We start from the raw sequence: 21355 nt of genomic DNA, 5'->3' as shown, positions 1-21355 counted from the left end.
GTTTTAATCAGGTGGAGAAGATGTGACTGTCAACAAAATAAAGCTATTGTTGCAGTCCTTCCTGCTAGGATCTATTTACTGTTCTTTATTCAGTAAAATTTAATTTTCTTAGATGTGCAGATTTCTTAGATGGTCCAAACCCTGGCCACCTGAATTCTGAAACATGATCCATCACAAATCTCCAGCATTCTCCACAGAAAAGACACAAGGCAACTTTTAGGTTCTTTGATTACAACTATCAATCCTTTTTCTCCAGGCTAGCAGCTATGATGTTTCATCCCCACATTCTGGCTCTGCTATAAGAAAAGATCTTTTATTTCAAAATACAATAGTGATTTGCAAGGCTGATGATCAGAATCACCTTTTTAAAATTACAGATTGCCAGCCCACCAGCCAAGAGTCAATCTCTGAGATAGATCCAGGTGATTTCCACTTAAGGCATATTTGAAAACCACTGACTTAAATTGCGTCCCTGTGTCCTCGAGAAATGTGCATTTAGATAAGTTATTTGGGATGGTGGGATGGGGGATGATCTTCATGTGAACACAGAACAAATGTAAATGGTGTAGAGGCAGAAAAGTGGAGAACTACTATTTTTCATTAACACAAGGGCTAAAAAATGAACATCTCAGATAGACATATTCAAATGAAAATACAAAATGCATTTCAAAGTAAAATTAACTTTTTTGGATTATCTGTTATTTTGGGTTATCAATAACACCATCCCATTAGCCTGGACTATAGAAAGACTACAGTTAAAACAACATTCCACCAGTTCTCATTTTCAGATGATCCTTATTACAGAATACAATAAGGAAAAGATATATTCAAAATGAACAAGTAAAAACTATCAACCCTATTTACATTGTGGGCATAAGTCAATCACCAATTGAAGCTGACAGTTTTCTTTTAGATCCAGTTTCCCCAACCCCCCCAAAAATTGTTAAATAATACAGTTATATCATCTGCATAGTTATACTGTTCCAAATAGAATAAGAAAAAAAAAAACTACCAATAAAGGCACTGAACTGCTGTGGCTTGCTTTCTGAACCAGCTTTGATGACCACCAAAAATTTTTTTTTAAACTAGTGAAAGGTCACATCAAAAAATGAAATAGAATCCAATCCAAAAAGATTGGACCCAAAAGGCACTGCTCAAACTACTGGAATGCTCAAAATGCATTCTCTTCATTTGCCTTCCCCCAATGGACCATTCAACATTTAATGACATCTGCTGTACATTGTACAAAAGGACCTGCAGGCTGAGGTGAATACAGCTCTCCATACAACCAAAATGTAAATCTGGAAAATGGATTATGACGGCATATCACTTACACAAATATGACATAAGATCCTCAGTCAGGCCAAGACTCAACAATACTATCACACCAACAGACTTCAGGGAACCCTTCTACCTAAACCCATTCTCAGACAAAGGCCAAAGCACACTCAGCAGGGGCAAAAAGAAACAGAAGAAAATATTCCAGAAAAGACTAGTTACAAACAGGAACAAACCTGGACTCTTTACTCACCATTTTAATACTGCTGCCAACTATAACAGATTAAAATCTGTACACACGACAAAGTGGAAAAAAGTCCCAAAATGCAACAGTTTCAGCAAAAGAAGATACTGACTAAGGATTACTACAATTAACATTGCTACAATAAAAACAATGGCAAACAGGGATTTGGCACCACATTTACAAAGTAAAAGCATGCACTGTTAATACACTTTAGAAATTTCCCAACAGAAAAAGCCATGGAAGATGGAAAACAAGGGGCATCTTTTACAGAACTCCCTCTGACTGACACAAACAAGCAAGAATCAAAGTGGCCAATTTAGTAGATATGTAGCAGCAAAGTCACTGGTTCTGTTTGAAATTTAGCAATTTGCATTTCTAATTGGCAGCTGCCCCCAAGTGTGTCCATATCCAAGAAGTTGATTTTATCATACTACATCAGCATTTATCTAGTAATTTGGTAATCAGCATAAACCAGGTAACTTTCAGCCATAAACTTCAAAAAGAGAGAGCTAGAATCTTATTACAGAACTCTCCAATGTAATCACCATTTAGAACCATAATGGTACTTTGAACAGGACAGTAACATAAATTTCACCCAAAAAAGTTATAATTATAGCCCCAATAACTGTAAAGAATTAAGTAATTATGGAAATATTATATTTGGACCATACCAAGAGTTAAAAACAAAGAGTTCCTACTAAGAGGAATATTTTCAAGATGAGCTGGTCACATCGTGTGCATAGTTAAGACTGTGTTTTAATCAAGACTCTTTTGCAAACAAAGAAATAAAATTTAGTAAAGTTATTCTTCTCTTGATGAAAAAAAAACTTTAAAAATTACTGGTGGTTTTTTAAGAAGGGAAATAAAAAGAGTAAGCTACATATTGAAGTTCTGGAATGCAGCACCTCAACTTCACATCTGCCCTAAACATTTGAGATTATGAAATCCAAGTGACATCTTGATGACTGAATCATACTTTACAGTTGTTCCAATTCCAAGGTATGACTTTAGCATCTCGTGTCAATTAAGAGTTTCCTAATACAGAAGACTGTGCTAAAGAGTGCTAAGATTCTGCATGCTGCTGCCATTCCCTGGTCCCGATCATGCTTGCAGCTGCCCAATGAGACAGCAAAAGAAGTCTGGTCTCAACACTCCACACTGTAATAACTAGAAAAGAAGAACATTATTAATTAGAAAAAGTTTACAAAGTCAAGAGACATCACCATAGCACTATAACTGAATTCTTCGAAGTTTTACCTTTTATTAACATCCACACTCTTCAATAAAGTCCACATTCCTTTAAGTTGTTTTTAATGATGACATCTGTAACAGCATCAAAAACAAACTGCACATTCTTGGTGTCTGTGGCACAGGTGAAGTGAGTGTAGATCTCCTTGGTATCTTTTCTTCTGTTCAGATCTTCAAACTGGCACTGAATGTAAGCCGCTGCTTCTTCATATGTATTGGAACCTGAAGCAGACACCCAATATTCTCAGGTCAAATTATAATAACTGAACTCAACTAAGTCATGCCATCACCATTTACTTATGAAGAGAGGGAATATGACTCAATTGAATATAGACAGATTTCTATATTTCTATAATCATTAGGTTTCTCTATATCATTAGATTTTTCTTGAAAGCACACTCGCACTGTAACTAAAACAAAATCATCATACACAAAGATCCACAAAACTTTAAGTTTCTCTTTGCCCTTTCATTTAGATTTTTCAGCTAAAAAATCTAGAAAGTATGAAAGGAAACTAGGGAAGTGGGAGGATGCATTTCTAGAAGAACACAATTGTTTAAAAGGTCCGAGAGCCTGTGTTCCTTGTAGTGACCTTGAAATAAACAATTCAAAAGGGTAAGTCATGGTTCTTTTCAAAATCATTCCAGTTTTAAGTGGGCTTAGCCTCAGAGCCTTCTGGCAATAATTTAAATAACCAAAGGTAAACCAATAGATGTAAAAGGGAAAGGGGCCTGAATTATACACTTTTAAATGGTGAATTTTATGGTATGTGAATTATATCTCAATAAAGCTCTTACTTTTTAAAAGGAGGGGGGACCAAAAGTAAACCCTATTTTCAATAACATTTGTAATTAACACTCTTAATCACCTGCTTCCTACACCATCTTGTCTCCCTGTGATCCTTCAGAACAGCTCTAGAAACTGGCTACAGAGCAAGGGAAACTCTACAAAGACAACACACACCCTTATTCCTGTGAACTAGAGGCTATTTTCAGTGACATTAAGCATGACAAAAAATACTAACAACTAAGTATATAAAGAAGACTAAATAACAAAGAAAAGCTTAAGAAAGAAAGAAATACTATTTAAACAGAATATTTAAAGAACTGAAGGAAGATAACTTGCTAGGTGCTTGAAATGGGTTTCTTGAGATCTGCAGAACTTCTGTAAATTAAAGGAGACAGATGATTGAAAAGTGAATTTTGTCTGGTAGGAACAGATATTGATACTTGGGAAATCAGGACTGTGAGAATCCTTAAGAATGAAGTCAATGGAAGAAAGCCTTGGAAATTCACCCAAATGAAAAAAGGGGGCAGGCCCAGTGGCATAGTGGTTAAGTTCGCGCTCCGCTTTGGCGGCCCAGGGTTCGCTGGTTCGGATCCAGGGCTGGGACTTACACACCGCTTATCAAGCCATGCTGTGGCAGGCGTCCCACATAAAGTAGAGGAAGATGGGCACGGATGTTAGCCCAGGGCCAATCTTCCTCAGCAAAAAGAGGGGGATTGGCAGCGGATGTTAGCTCACAGCTAATCTTCCTCAAAAAAAAAAAAAAAGGATATGATAATGAGGACTCTTTGCTATGTGTGAAGATTCTCAGCTGGAACATTAATGTCAATCCTTTTACTTCAGTCAGATTGCTCTCTCATCCTAAAACCTGGCTGCTTTCTATAAACTCATCTAAACTCTCACCTCTCTCCTCACTCTGGACAGATGACCACATTTCTAATTTCCCTGAGAAAACAGAGGCCATGGGGCTCAAACTATATCTCAACTTTTTAGCACCTCACTTAAAAAGTTATTTAAACCTGCACTTATCTATACTTTTGGTCTTACAGATATGTTCCTTCCAGTTCAAAATTCAATTGCTCTATCTAGACTTTTTTTTAAGTTGAGGTGAAATTCACATAACATAAAATAAACCATTTTAAAGTGCACAATACAGTGGCATTTAGTGTATTCACAAATGTTATGCAACCACCACCTCTCTCTAGTTTCCAAACTTTTTCACCGCCCCAGGAAAACACCCCTTTCCCATTAAGTAATCACTCCACATTCCCATGCACTCCTCCCCAATATCCTGGTAACCACCAACCAATATGATTTCTGTCTCTATGGATTTGCCTGTTTCGGATATATTATATAAAAGTAATCACACAAATTTGACCTTTTGTGTTTGGCTTCTTTCACTTACCATAATGTTTATGAGGTTCATCCAAGTTGTAGCATCTATCAGTACTTCATTCCTTTTTACGGCTAAATAATATTCCATTGTATGGATATACCACAATTTCTTTATCCTACTTAAACTCTTCATTCCTTCTTTTCCCACCTGCTTACAAATCTCACTCCATCAATTACATCCACTTTTTATAACCTCTCTTTTTCTATAGGATCTTACCTTTAAGCTGATAACATTCTTAAATCTCTCCTTCCTCTGTAATCCAAGCTGCTCAAGAGTAGGCTACACTTGTCTTCATTTCTTCACTTCCCACTCAGTAACTCACAGTACCTGGCTCTACTCTCATCATTCCTCTGACACTCCTCTCAATAATGGGCAACAATCTCCTGACTGCTAACTCCAGAGGCCATTTTTCAATGTGTGTCTTTTTTTTTCTTTTTTTTTGTGTGTGAAGAAGATCAGCCCTAAGCTAACATCCATGCTAATCCTCCTCTTTTTGCTGAGGAAGACCGGCTCTGAGCTAACATCTATTGCCAATCCTCCTCCTTTTTTTTTTTCCCCCAAAGCCCCAGTAGATAGTTGTATGTCATAGTTGCACAACCTTCTAGTTGCTGTATGTGGGACGCGGCCGCAGCACGGCCGGAGGAGCGGTGCATCGGTGCGCGCCCGGGATGCGAACACAGGCCGCCAGTAGCGGAGCGCGCGTACTTAACCGCTAAGCCATGGGGCCGGCCCTCAATGTGTGTCTTTATTTATCTGCACACGACATTGCTGACCACGCCTCACTTTTTAAACTCTCCTCTTGGTTTTTGATACTTTGGCTCTCCTGGTTCTTCTCTTTGTATCCTATACAAAACTAACTTTCTCTCCTGCCAATAGAGGCTACTAGTCTCCCTCATTCTATCCATGACCCTTTTCCCTTCTCATTCTATATCATCACCCTAAGTCATCTCATCCATCTCCATGTTGTATTTACACATGATCTCAAATCAATATATCTAATTCCCCAACTCTCCCCAAGCTCCGAGGCCATGCAGATAACAGCCTATTAGACATCTCCATCTGGATGTTCCACAGATACTTCAAAATCAACATTCCTAAACATGAATTTAGATCACAGTACCAGCACCCCATCAAGACAGAACTCTGGGAGTACCTTTGACTTTTCCCACTTCTTACCCTAGCTACACTCTTTCACTTTATTTTATTTATTTATTTATTTTTGGTGAGGAAGATTGTCCCTGAGCTAACATCTGTGCCAATCTTCCTCTATTTTGTATATGGGACGCTGCCACAGCACGGCTTGATGGGCAGTGTGTAGGTCCACACATGGGATCCAAATCCATGAACCTGGGTCGCCGAAGCGGAGCACCCGAACTTAACCATTACACCACCAGGCAGGCCCCCCGCTTTCACTTTATTATAGAAAGCATTTACAGTGCCTGCTTAGCTAACAAGTTCCCCTTCCCTGGAAATACCCATCTCTGATCTAAAGGTCACAGTGGTACGGCCCTGGCAGTCATGTTTGTGTCCCTGACCTTACCTGATTGACTGGGCTAAGGATTTGTGCCTGATTTAACCTTGGTCAGAATCTCTCCTATAGGAATTTGAACCTGGGGCCAACCAATCCCAGTCTAGCCTGGTCTTTTAAATGGAGGAGACTTAGAAACTGTCACAGGGCCCTCTTTTATCACATAAACTGAGTAGCAGAGAAAGCTGGTAAGCAGAGAGAGAAGAAGAAAGAAGACACACAGAGAAGGAGAGAAAAGAGATGGAGAGAAAAGTGCCTCCAGGGTTCCTGACAGCTTTCTATTTTCTAGTTCTAATTGCATTCTGAGACATGTCTGCAATTCTTACCCTTGGCTTCTATGATATATCCCCCTATCTTTACCAAAAGTTTTTATTTGCATCCTATGAGAGTCCTTGTTAATTCAACTCCCCTACTATCTATCTTTATTGCCATTTATTGCATAATCTTCCAAAGCACAGTTTCTACTATATCATGTACCCCAATTAAAATCCTTCAATAGCTCCCCACTGTCTCAGCATGAGATACAAGACCCTCTATGAGCATCCCTACCCATCTCTCCAACCATTCCTTCCCACTACTTTAAGCTCCAGCAATACCAAATTCTTCCTTGATTCCAGAACACATCATGTCATTTTTTTACCTTCATATTTTCATTTATGCTATACCCTCTTCCTAAAATGCTATTCCTTCTGGAATGATTTCTAATTCAATGATTCTAATTGCCTGGTGATTTCTAATTCATCCTTATACTATCTCACTCCAAGTGTCATTTCCTCTAGAAAAAAGACTACACTGATCCCATAGAGGTAACCGCTTCTTCTGTTCTTCTTCTATTAATAAACATTTTATACTACAGTGAAACTCTTTATGTGTGTCTCTTTCTCTACAACTAATGTCAGTTTCTTGAGTGCAATGGCTGCACCTTATCTTTGTATTTTCTTGAACAAATTTATACCAAATTTTTATTTTTCTCTATTTTTCTCAAAAAATGAGGAGGACAGAAATATAAAATAAACACAGTAAACTCAATTATGTCTAGCATTTCAGACTTAAGGAGTCTTAATCACATGCTTAATGTTGATACCACTACCAGTGAACACTCTCCATAAGGATATATATCCATTGTTCAAAACAAAAGCCAGTGTAGGAATGTCACTAAAGTGTTGATCTAAGATGTGTACCTCTAACAAAATCTTTCATGACCCTTACCTGTGTATTCTGGATAACAGATAGTTAATGGACTCCTCTTTATTTTTTCCTCAAAAAGATCTTTCTTATTGAGGAAGAGAATGATTGAAGTGTCTGTAAACCATTTGTTGTTACAAATGCTGTCAAACAGTTTCATGCTTTCATGCATTCGGTTCTGAAAAAGAAACAAAGGATGACAGGTCAGTAGCAAAAAGTAAAAGTGGATTAATGAAAAAACAGACCAACAAGTTTTAAAAGCACTGAACGGCATTCATGGAAATCAGTGAGATACTGATAACACAAAAGCTGAGTCAGTGGTCATTTTTGTAATTCTTGGAGGTTGGCAGGTGGGAAAAGGACTGGCTAACAAAAAGGACTTAATCCTGCCCACATACTCAGTGTGCTGTCATATCTCTTAAGAGTTAACAAGGCATGGATCAATATTTTGAAAATCCAATCTCACTGACAAGGAAAAAATTAAGGATATTAAGTTTTGGTTCAGTGAGCGAATGGATGCACAAAGTCTTCCTAACAGTTATTTCCCATTTCCTGGCTGCATTAGACAGGCTTTTTCCAGAAGCTCCAACATACCATCTCCTCATCCTCAGCCAGAACAAGGTCATAATCACTGAGGGCCACACAGAAGATAATTGCTGTCACTCCCTCAAAACAGTGAATCCACTTTTTTCGTTCTGATCTTTGGCCACCTACATCAAACATCCTGAGTAAGGGGAAAGAAAGCACAAATTCAGCAAGGTCACACACACACCTCTCCCTAAACCGAAATGGTTAGGAAACTTCTCACTATTGCATATTCAAATAAAACGCCATTCATAATAGAAAAGACAAACAAGGAGCAGACAAAATGTAGTCAAAATAATTATCTGCAGTTAAAAGTAAAAGAGAACAACATGAGAAATAAAATTTAGGAACAATCAAATTTCCTATTTTAGATAAATAGTTGAGCTTCCTCTCTATCAGAGCTTGTATTAGATATGCCAAAAGTCAGCAGAATAAGCATTGAAATGGATTAAAGGAAGGAGGCGGGGGAAAGACAGGAAAAATGAAGAGCTGAATAATACAACTTAAGATAATAACAGTAAAAATAACTAATATTTACTGAGTGTTTACTATAGTACCAGACACTACCCTAAACACCTTAAGCATATTAACTCATTTAACCCTCATCACACTCCTACAAGTACTATTTTTATCCCCATTTTACAGACGAAGAAATTGAGGCACAAATATGTTACATAATTTGCCCAAGGACACACTACTAACAAATGGGGACTGAGGATCTGAACCCAGGCACTCTAACCCAGCACCAGAGCTCTTATCCACAACACCACTCTACCTCTCAAAATGGTTTACCTCTTTAGTTAAAAGAGAACAATGAAAAAATATAATTCCTCAACTTGCGTTCTGCTTCCATAACCTCTCCCTACTGATTCAAAAGTTTGTTTTCCTTACTTTCTTTTTTTTTTAATTGAGGTATAATTGAGATACGTTTTACTTACTTTAAGGAAAACATATTTTAGAGGTTAATTATGGAAAAAAGTAAATTATATTTTATGGTAGGACTCTAAGAACCCAATTCTAAAAACAAAACTTAACTAATATTTCCCAACTTCAAGCGTTATTTGAACCTAATTAATAATAACAAAGCCTCAATTATTCACATACTTTATGTTCCACTCCAGATTAGTTTTAGTGTACTTCTCCCTTCTGGCTTACTTGATATCCTGAGTCAACTGCTGAACTTCTGTCAACAGTGTCTTCATCTACCTGCTATAGTAAAAGGAAGACCTGCACTGCGCTTTTAGCTGGTACTAGGGTCCAAGGAGGTCTAAGCACACAAATGCTTAGATACTCTTAAGACATATGCTTGATGACAATGATAAAATTTTTAAAGGTAAACTGCCAGCTGGTTTAGTGTCTCATATCTACAGTGACTAGGGGTCTATTTCCAGAGAATTTTTTCCCCAGAGACTGAGAGAAATAAGACATAGTTGAGTAATTTCTCAATGTATGTTTGAAAGAGAATAGTCATCTTATCTCTTCATGACCCAACTTTTTCTTTTGGTTGATCTTACACAGTCTTTTTCAACCTTTGGTCACAACAGCTGGAATGATGCAATCACAGCTGGCTTTAATACCCAGTCATATTATAGGTTTTAGGAAAGCTAACATCATGTATTTCACCATGGAAGTCTTTCAAGGGGAGATACACACTGGTACACCAATAATTTCAGTTTACTCCTCCATTTTCTTCTATATAGTCCATAAAACTTGTAGAACACCGTGCAGTTCCCAAGGTGGGCTTTTAGCACATAGTAACATTTACAATATCGTTCACTAACAGATCAACATTTTATAAACATTACCTCACAACTGAGAGGCAAGTAAGCAATTACACAATGCCTTGCATATAGTAGATGCTCAATAAATGTTTGAATAAATGGATAGTAGTTTTGCCTAGAGAGAAGAGGAAAAGGAAGAAGTGATATACTTCATAGCAAGATATCTACATGCTAGCAGTAAAGTGGGTGCAGCACCTTAATGAGATCTGGCTATTGATCCCGACGTAAGAAGGAAGACCAGTAGGATTTACCTAACTAAGCATCAATCTATGACGACATCAACAAGAAAGTTTCCCACACTAAATAAATAAAGGTCACAACATTTAATTATAAATGAATTACTAATCTTATAGTACACAAAGAGACATCTCATTCTTACAGTTTCACAGGTGATAATCCGCGTGGCCTTTGCTACTCTTGTTAAATAAATTCATCAGTACTAAAGGTAAGCAGCTCTTCTATTCTAAAAACATTCAGCTGAACTGCTATTTTCCTGCACCAGGTTTTAAATCCGTTTTGGTGTATTAAGATTTCAAGACCTGAACTGGTATCTAGTAATAACTAAATTTTGTGTGGATTTCACAAATCCTGTGGAGCAACTGTTTCAGAGAAAAGAAAACTGAGAGCTCTGAGCTAGAGGTTACATTTGCGTGCAACAATGCTATCACATTCTACACACAAGCATAATGGGGTACCTAAAAAGGACATCATATACTGAAGGGGAAAAGTTTGCTCCTAATTTCAAGCATCACAAAAGCAGAAAACAGGAACCAAAAAGACAGTTCTAATATTTACAAAAGACCACTATCACAGAGACAAGCTGAAGCCTATTTTAGAATTACTAATGCTGATGAGAAAACCCTTTGTAATAGAACACTAGAATTTTCTCTCTGAAACAATCACTGTTTATATATCATCATACCTCCCCAAAATACCTATATCCCCAGATCAATTTACCATTCAGCACTGAATTAAAAGCTTAGTTGTTTGTGCATGCTACTGTGCACAAATCAGTCCAAGAGCCGTGACAGTATTAGCTCCATTCCATCTAATGTAAAGGGAAATGCAATCCAATAAGAAAGACTGACACTGTGAGAAAAGCATTGCTATTTTAATATCAAAATGGCAGAACAAAGCCACATAATTAAACCAAAAAACTGGTTTTATGTCCTGTTAGTATTGTCGTTACCCTTCTAAACAACAAACATTCAATACCTGTTTTCGCGATTCCAACAAAAAAGCGGCTGAAAAGAATAAAATTAAAAATAAAATAAATTGGTAACCATATGATTACTTTTATTGATACCTAAGTTACTTTTTAATTTTTAATTTAAATTCCTCCAAATGGACAAAAATATTTGATGCTATTTGGAGAAAAAAGAAATGTTTGGGCCCCCATTCAGTTAAAACATTCAAATATTAGCTGATGAATATGACGCTAAGTTTCCAAACCAAGGAATGTTGTTTAGAGAAATTTTACCCTTAAAATTAAGAAATTAAGAGATAACAATTAAAGGAAAGATATCTGTGTTCAGCACATCTAGCAAAAAGGCTAATGACTTACTTGAAGTATAGGTCTTTGAAGGTGAAATGTGTTTCCACAATGCCTGTGGTCTTCACTCTCGTCCGCAGGACATCTTGCTGGGTTGGAATGTAGTTGCTTTGGGATATTCTATCCAAATCATTTAGGTAACTAAATAAAATACACATTTGTTTTTACCTGGTGAAGCCAACCATGTGCACAGCAAGTCAATAGACTAAACTAGTTGCCTGCCAAATGTAGATATCACTGAACCTGTCACTAAAGTGGCAGAACAAAATCAGATCTTTACTATCACAGAAATGATAATGAGAAAAAATGTGAACCTAGCATAGGACAATTAGTGTAGGTTCTATATACACTACACAACAGTGGTTTTAATTCTACCAAAATTAAACTATGAAGGCCAATTAAACAAAAACAAACATGGAAGTGTTATTCTTATTAAAGAATGATCCCTGAAATTTAATACTAAATCAACTGTACACTGCACAGTACAAAAACCAAACCAAAAGCCCTCAGATGTTTACAGTTAATGGATCGCTTGTATGTTTAAACATCTGATAGGATGCTAGAGAATGGTGTTTGAATTACTAAAATTACAGAGAGCTATACTCAATAAGAATGAGTGTTTTCTATTTTCATTCATGACACAGAAAGTTGTGGGTTTTTTTTTTTTTAATTTAAGCCAAAAACAAATTGCAAATACCTCCAAAGAATTTAATTTGTTCAGTGAAATAATCAAAAGACTGCTTCAAAGCTAAAGTAAATTCTTCACCATTTCAGGGTTCCTGAAGGTTTTTTGGCTAGAAAACTGAAGAACAGGTGGCACCATTATAAGTGAATCATTAATGATCTATAAAAGTAAGTGGTAAAGTGGTATTATTAATGTTAAGGAATCAGTCAAGCTTAGATCAACAATTATGAAAAAAAAACCTATAAATCATATGGCTTCAGGTGTGTGTGGTTAGAGGATTCAGAGCTTACTGAATACATGATGGAAAAAAGCAATTAAGATCCAGCTTTGATGAATACTGGGAGAATTATTTAAACTATCAATATCTACAACTAAAAAATATTAAAAGATGGGCAAGACTCTTGAAATGTTTCTAAAGTTAAGTTTCCAGTTAAAGAATAAATAAGTTTTTCAAATGTCATTTCATTTCTTCTTATAACAATTTAAGCTAGAATGAGGATAGGAAAAGTAGGAAAATATAATATTGCAAAAAATACCTTAATGCTTAAAAGTGCTTTCATTTAGTACAGAGACAGATAAAGGTGACAAGAACTCACCAAGCCTCCAAAAAGCACATTTAAAAAAATACATTCTGAATATAGGTCTTATAAATAAATACGTTGTAAAAGAAGCAAAATAGGATAGCATGTAATCGCTTAACAGAAGTATTAATCGCAAAGTTTCTAAAACTATGTAACACTCAAGAGAATTTTCTTGACAAACAGATGTTTCAACTTTGTTCCAAGACTCAACATTCTCTTTCTATACAAAGTCTACTATTGTGATCTGGCAAAAGATTTATAAGTGGTGACTAGTATCAGAGAAATCCATAGTGGAGCCCAGCCAGAAAGTTGGGTGCATAAAAAGGGATATCACGATTCTAATTTCCCTTGCTAGCTGGCAATCAATGCAAAGCCCTCATGTAGAGGGAACTTACTGAGTTGGAAGAGATCCAGGACTCAGCTGCAAGAGATTTTTCTCCTCCTTCTCTTACTTATTACAAATTACCATGGAGCTACTTTCATGGTGCCAAGTCTCCCATTTACATTCCAAGAGGAAGCATTGTTTTCCAAGTCATACGAAATGACCAAGGGCTCCATAACCACAAACTGAAATAATATTTTTTGTGTGTGTGTGAGGAAGATCAGCCCTGAGCTAACATCCATGCCAATCCTCCACTTTTTACTGAGGAAGACCGGCCCTGAGCTATATCTATGCCAATCCTCCTCCTTTTTTTTTTCCCTTTTTCTCCCCAAAACCCCAGTAGATAGTTGTATGTCACAGTTGCACATCCTTCTAGTTGCTGTATGTGGGACGCCGCCTCAGCATGGCCAGACAAGCAGCACGTCGGTGCGCGCCCGGGGTTCCAAACCCGGGCCACCAGCAGCGGAGCGCATGCACTTAACTGCTAAGCCACGGGGCCGGCCCCCTGAAACAATCCCTATAAGGGATCCTATAGACTTCTAAGAATGTCTGTTACTTAAACATTTCCTTAAAGGGGGCACCGAACTTTCTCTAGGGCCACCAAGTTATATCCTGTTATAATTTCACAGAGAAAAATTACTTACTATGAAGCAGAATCATTGAGCTGATATTCCCTAGATCTGCTGAAGCAAGCTTGCACCCCACCGTCTCGCCATAACCGTTTAATCACTCCTGCTAGTTCTGGAGTCATGACTCCTTCTTCAGCACTGCCAGCTAAAACAAATAACTGCCGGGCATCATCCTGAAGAAAGCAGTTAAGAAAAGAGACAGACAGATGATTCTCCATTTCTCAAAGACCTGACAAGAGTCTCTGTAAAACACACACACACACACACACACACACACCACACACACACACACACACCCCCCCCACACACACACCACACACACACACACCACACACACACCCCACACACACCACACACACACACACACACACACACACACACACACACACACACACACACACACACACTATGTGTTATATTATTTTAGAAGACGTCTTAAAGAGATCTTTCCTGGCAGGACAATCTGAGAGAATTTACAATGAAGTCTTTCTCCCTTCTACCACCACAGGTAGAAGTGCAGAGCTGAGCTGAGGAATGATTTCACTCCCCTCACCACTTCACACGTCACCATGCCCTGAAAAGATGTCTTCTGACTGGCCTACATATCTCCATACTGGTTACTCATGATTTTTGATAGAAAAAAAACTGGCCTATGAGACAGGCACATGTAATACATTCCCATTCCCTACGATAAAAATAGAAATGAAAGGACTAGCACATAAGAGGTAAAGTCGAAACATGTCAAAGGAAATAAAACATTATTCAAGTTTAGGGAAAAAGTGTTCTCTTCTTCCCCCTTCGGCTCAGACAGAGAAACAGGAAGAAGAAGAGACTGAGGTTTTTAAGAAGTCTCGAAGCCTAGTGGGAAATAAATCCCTCCAGGGGATTCAAACAGTCTCTGCATTTTCCTAAAGAAATAATAATCCTCTAAATAAGAGAGGGGGAAAAAAGGCAGCAGGAGGAAAAGTAAGTTACAAAGAGAGATATGATCAAAACTTCATGAGTCACAGACAGCTTTGTAAGTGGTTACAGTTTTTAAACCTAAAATATGTGCAAGGGAGAGAGGACAGAAAAGGGCTACGAGAATTGTGATTGTTTTGCTTTATTCTACGCAGCCCTACTTGTCAGCTAGTTTAAAAATAAACACTGGTCTCACGAGATGATTTCCCCACCTCAAATCAAATATTTATCTGCCTCAGGAGATTTCCAAATAACTATCAACAAAAGCATATACTGGGTAAAGAAAAAGTAGAGAGGGAGAGGGAGCAATCAATTGTATCACAACAAGTCATTAGGACAGTAAACCAGCAGGCAAAAAGCATTTCAGACCATAGGTGAAATCACAACCAAAAACTCAAGGACTTGTGTATGCCCAAAACTGCGCATCCACCTAAGCAAGACAAAGCAAAACTAACCATAGAGCACTCCCATTCATGTTGCCAACGCAGGGTCTTCAGCCCTCATGGCTTTTGCCGTTTAATATTCCTCTAAGATCTCTTCCTGTATTCTTTCTAGTAATACTTTAGGCTCAACTCTCTCTAAGACATTTCATCTAACATCTACACTCCCTTCCTCTTTTCAGAGATAAAAAATTTAAAGAAAGAAACGAATGATTGAGAAAAGCTGAAAAATGACACAAATTGGCAAACATACTCAACAGTGAGCATGTCCTTCTGCATATATGGTTTAGTCCTTTAACGTTTGAGGACTTTATAGTTCCTTGGTTCTGAGATTTAACCTATACTCAGGCAGATATTAAAAAACCTCAATAAGCACTACTTTTTTTATACATATATATACACACCATGATTCTAATTTTAGGAACTTTAAAATAGAGAAAGAGTAATTGCTACATATTTTTGCTGTCCTGACTTTGTAAACACCGTTTTAGGAGGAAATACTTTTCCCTTACCACTTAATCTCTTTCACTGACTTACTCTTGCTTCCCCACAATAAATCCTCTTTATAGGTCTATAAAGAGCCCCCTCTTTACAATGAACTTCGTACCTCTACCCTTAAGCAGATATGAAAAAACAACATATCCCACACCCAGCTCTATTCTTTCCCATTCACTCTCTAACCAACCATAAAAAACTACAGAAGGATAAGATAGGAGCTATAAATATAAATCCTTACATATGAAAGAAAAAAAGAGAAACTTCAAAAAATATATAGGATTGTAGATTAGGATGGGTAGATGCTGGAAAGGTAGGTGATTCAGGAGGCCTGAGAGGAATTAATGATGTCAACTGCATCTGGTGACATATGAGTGTTAGGTCCCAAAGATTAATGACACTACTTTGATAAGGAAAGAAATGAAAGGAGGGACGCTATGGTTTGAATTCTCGTGTCCCCCAAGAATTCATATATTGAAATCCTAATGCCCAATGTGATGGTATTAGGAGGTAGGACATTTGGAAGGTACTTAGGTCCTGAAGGTGGAGCCCTCATGAATGGGATGAGTGCCTTTATAAAAGAGACCCCACAGAGATCCCCTCCCCTTCTGCCAAGTGAGCACACAGTGGGAAGTCTGCAATCTGGATGAGGACCCTCCCCGGAGCATTCTCGGACTTCCAGCCTCCAGGAGTATGAGAAATAAATTTCTGTTGTTTATAAGCTACGAAGTGCATAGTGTTTTGTTATAGCAGCCCAAATGGACTATGACAGAAAATGTCCATTGCATCTGGTGACAAAGGAGTGTTAGGACCCAAAGATTAATAACAACTAATTTGATAATAGAAAGAAAGGAAAGGAGGAGGGATGTTCAAGAGACATAAAGGAGGACACAGAGAGGGTGAAAAATAAAAAGGAAGAAACTAAGGGAAGAAGTAAATAACTAAGATAGAGAAAAAGCCAACAAAAAGAGGGAAGAGAATAAAATACAGTATTACTGACCAGTTATCAGATACAGTACATCAACAGAGAAGCAGTTAGGTGATGGGAAGGAATGAGAAAAGAGAGGCAGAAAATAAGAACACAGGAGAGGTTGGTAGGAAGAGGAAAAGAAGAAAAAGAAGGAAAGAAAAGCAGGAGGTGATAGAGTAAGACAAAAGAAACTGCTTTATTCTTGCCTTAGCTATCACGTTTTCCCTGATCAGAGACTTAGAAAAATAAAGTCTCTAATTTTTGTGATATGGTACCTTTTTACAAAAACATACAAGTCATGCCTCACACACTTCCTCTTCTGTTGTTCTTGTGCTGCTCTGCTCCCCAATCATTTTACAACACTTACTCGAGCTCCTCTTCCCTTACACCACTTCTAAGACTTCCTAGTCTAATACCATCCAATTATAACCATCTTTTCATAATTTTTCCCTTCAATAATTTCTCCACTTATTTATTGAATATTAATTCGGATTTGGTAAGTTGAGAGTTGCTTAGAAGAGTTCCCAAGCTACTTCACAGACATATAGGCTTTGCCTTTCCAGGCAGCCTCCCCAAGTCACATCCTTTTATTGCCCATAGCACCTAAGTATGATACTGAACACAGCTGATGACTCCCTTAGTTCTAGGAAATCATTCTATACATTCCCAGCCTTTTCTTGGAATTTAGCTGATGATATAAAAGGTCCCCTGCCTTCCTTTTGGCCCTCTCTCCACTGCATCAAACATCCTAATTTACAAACTAGACCTTCAGGGCCCACTAAGTATTATAATTAATCAATACAACTTTTGAATATCTGACATGCGCAAGAATTATACTAGAATATGGTATAATCGAATTCTACAGTCTATAGTTCAATGTAGGGATATAGTATTCTTGAATACTTGAAAATTGCCTCTAAAATTTAGACTTAATGTTCATGTCCTTACGAAGTTTACTCCGGTAGACTGATATCTGCCTTTAATCTCTACACCTCAGAAAGCAGAGCTAAGTATCATGGCAAATTCTTTTAGATCATTTCAATTTACTATCATTTACTACTATAATATATAAGTCAACAGTGCTGTAAACGAAGCAAGTAAATAAACAGCTATTACAGAAACCTACAGTATATCCCCAGAATCCCATTTCTTAGACTCTTCTTTGTGGTGGCAATCTAATATCTCCTAAAGCACACTGCTAACACTCCTCAAATGAGCACACAGTACTTTGCTAAATCTTATCTTGTTCCTTAAATTCATTTCCCTAAAACATGACGCAAATTTTGCTTAACTGCATATACTGAAAAAGACCAAATGAAGAGAAAATGAGAAGTACTTACTGCTCTGGCAGCTTCTCCAAAGTCAATCTTTAGCCGTCCCATGGCTCTTATGATTGCAATGATGGACTGTATAGTATTGCTGTAGACAACTACTTTATATTGTTTACATTCTTCCTCTGAATAGCCGTCCTCATGAATGATTCTTTAAAAAGAAGAAAACCACAAATCATTACCATGGACCTAAAATGAAAAGATACTATGAATTTCTATGCGTTATGAGGAAATGTAGCCTTCCTGAAGGCCATGTTCCAACTTACTTCATCTGTTTCACGATGGTGCTTTTACCAGATTCTCCAGCACCTGAAAGAAGAGAAAGCCAGACTTTGAATTCATCTATAATCAAACACAAAAGTATGAAATCAACATGTGATAATTCTAGATTAATGGAAACCACAGGTCTAAGGGAAAACTTTGATGAGGCTTTCTACCTATCAGAAAAAACTTCTCCATTAGAGTTTTTTACTTTCTTTACATAACTCAGCAACCAAATGTAATTCACTGAAAGTGTCCCAGGGCCTACTTGATATTATTTGTGTAAAGCAGGCATTCTCAAGGAGATATGGCAACATAAACACCTCTAGGAACTCATCCTCTACATCAAACATCACGATATAAACACTGAACATAGGTAAAAATGAAATGATTATTTTTTTGGTCTATTCACTTTTATTAATTCCTCTGTCAACACCCACGGACCTAAGGAATGTTCCAAGAGCAATTCTCTCAGCCATGGGACTACAGAGTTCAAAACAGAAGTAGAGGAGGCATTGTCCCCCACCACTTTTTCACTGCATATCCCCTCAAGACCACATTTCCCTTCTCGGCAAGCTAGGATCACTTGAATAACCACAAACATCAGGTGGGGCCTCTGAACTCCTTGACATTCCACCTGCATTTCCGTAGTCAATTCATTTTCCCACCTTCCAAGATGCCTATTTTACACCACTTCTTCTCTCTCAAACCTTACAAACCCCTTCCTACTTCTGACACTCGGCTGATAATGCTGCCTTTTATTGGAAAAATGAAAGCACTCTGAAAAAATTATCTCCTTTTCCCATAAGCAAATCCACCAATCTCTCTGCACCTCCATTAATATTCTCTATCTTCATCAATGGATGAACTGTCTCTGCCAATGTGTGAGACTAACCCTCCAATTGTGCACTTATCCACCTCAATTTACCTACTCAAGGTCTTGGCTGCTGCAATTATCCCATGTCACTTAAATATTATCGAGTTTTCTCTTCCCACCGGGTCACTCTCATCAGTATACAAACCTGCTGTACTATCTTCCATCTTAAAACCAACATACACACCCACTCCTACCTCTTCTTGACTCCACACATTTTCCTCTAGCTACCACTTCATTTTCTCTATTCCTCTTTATAGCAAAACCCCTCTGAGTTGTCTATACTAATGTTCTCCAATTCTGTACCTCCAATTCTCTCCTTAAGCCACTCCACTCAGGCATTCATACCCACCACTCTACTGAAACCAGTTCTCAAGGTCTCCAACAACTTCCATCTTAACAAAATCAGTGGTCAATTCTCAGTCCTCATCTTACGCAACCTCGCAAGCAGAATTTGTCCAAGTTAATGACTTCTCCCCTTGAGATATTTTCTTCACTGGGCAGGCTTCTAGATCCCACATCCTCCTGGTTTGACTCCTACCCCACTCCTTCTCAGTCTCCTCCCTCCTGCCTCTGAATTCGAAAGGTTGTACTGCTTCAGGCCTCCTCCTTTGGCCCGTTTCTCTATCTACATTCATTCTCTAGGTCATCTCATCTAATCTCATGGTTTTAAACATCACTCATAAACTGATAATAACAGTTACCATCTAGTGAGTATTGTGTGCCAGACACTATTCTAAGCACTTTGCTTGTATTACCTTATTTAATCCTCACAATAACCTGGTGAGATAGCTATTATTATTACCTCCCTTTTATAGATGAGGTAAATGAAGCAGAGAGATGTCAAGTTAACTTGTCCACAATTACATAGTCAGTAAGTGGCAGAGGTGAAATCTGCATTCACACAGTTTGGCTCCAAAGTTGTCGTATATATACTGTCTCCATGCTAACAATTTCCAAATTTAGATCTCTAATATTGGCTTCTAACCTTGGATCCAGACTCATATACCTAAATCACCTATCTGATACATCTCATTAGATTTCTAGTAGGCATCTCAAACTTAAAATGACCAAAACTGAGTTACTGCTTCCCCACCCTTACCCCCAAACCAACCCTGCTCCACCCTGTTTACTCATCTCAGTAAATGGTACCAGCATTCACCCAATTGCTCAGGCCAAAAATGGTAAGTGATATGTAACTAACATACATAGATGGAATACGGTGCTAGTACCAATATGCATATTAAGTATTAGTAAAGCTTAATTTTTTAAAATAAATATATAGTTCTAACAGTTTCTTCTTGCACCACAATGAATCATCATAAGCACATTGGAAACCACAGGTCTCAATCACTGCAAAAGCTTCCTAAATGGTCCAGTGCTTCAGATCTTACCCTTCCTATGGTCAGTTTTCCACTCGGTAGCTGGAATGTACTTTGTAAAATATAAATGAGATCATGTCACAACTCTGCCCCAAAACTCTCCTATGGCCTCCAATTATACTCAAAATAAAATCTACGGGCAATAGACCCAACATGCTCTGGCCCCGGCCTACCTCTTCACTCCCAACTCCTATTATTCTCCACTTTGTTCTCTTTGCTCTTGTCAGACCAGTTTCCTTCCTTTTCCTCCAACATACCAAACTGGTTCTCAATGAGCTAGATCCTGACTTATGTATGGTCTTTGCATTTACTATCTCCTCTGCCTGGAAAAGGTTTTTGCAAGATTTTCTTCTTCACTCAGGTTTCTGTTTCCCTCAGAACAGCCTCCCATGACTAATCTATCTAAATAGCCCCCTCCCGATCACACTCTCTCCCCTTACTCTGTGTTCTATTTCTTCAAAGCACTTACACTTCTTCACATTACAGATTTGTTCATTTCCTGTCTTCTTCACTAAAATATAAGCTCCATGAAGGTTTATTCATCCCTGTGTTCCAGGGCCTAAAACTGGGCCTGACATAAATTGGTTATGCAAATAAATATTGTTGCACAGAAGAATGAATAATGTTTAATAAGCATGAACCTTTACTAAATCAACCAAAAATGTTAAGATAAAATTCAGGGGCCGGCCCGGCGGCATAGTGATTAAGTTCGCATGCTCCGCTTCAGCGGCCCAGGGTTCACAGGTTCGGATCCCAGGCACAGACCTACATATCGCTCATCA

General features: G+C 37.9%; 1 protein-coding gene across 1 annotated transcript in view; it reads right to left on the bottom strand.

Moving 5' to 3' along the window:
* Positions 1 to 1517: 1517 nt before the first annotated feature.
* The window catches only part of GNAI3 (G protein subunit alpha i3), a 39129-nt gene continuing 19291 nt past the window's right edge, over positions 1518 to 21355 (bottom strand). The window contains exons 2-9 of the mRNA XM_058538716.1: positions 18323 to 18365; positions 18066 to 18207; positions 13876 to 14033; positions 11596 to 11724; positions 8260 to 8389; positions 7690 to 7843; positions 2780 to 2992; positions 1518 to 2689 (exon numbers count right to left, since the gene is read on the bottom strand). Of these exons, the coding sequence (XP_058394699.1) occupies positions 2802 to 2992; positions 7690 to 7843; positions 8260 to 8389; positions 11596 to 11724; positions 13876 to 14033; positions 18066 to 18207; positions 18323 to 18365 (947 nt within the window). The 3' untranslated portion in view covers positions 1518 to 2689; positions 2780 to 2801. The remainder of the gene's footprint in view (positions 2690 to 2779; positions 2993 to 7689; positions 7844 to 8259; positions 8390 to 11595; positions 11725 to 13875; positions 14034 to 18065; positions 18208 to 18322; positions 18366 to 21355) is intronic.

Source organism: Diceros bicornis, chromosome 4 (genome assembly GCF_020826845.1).
Source record: "Diceros bicornis minor isolate mBicDic1 chromosome 4, mDicBic1.mat.cur, whole genome shotgun sequence".
NCBI classification, from domain to species: Eukaryota; Metazoa; Chordata; class Mammalia; order Perissodactyla; family Rhinocerotidae; genus Diceros; species Diceros bicornis.
This window is presented reverse-complemented; position numbering and strand designations above follow the sequence as displayed.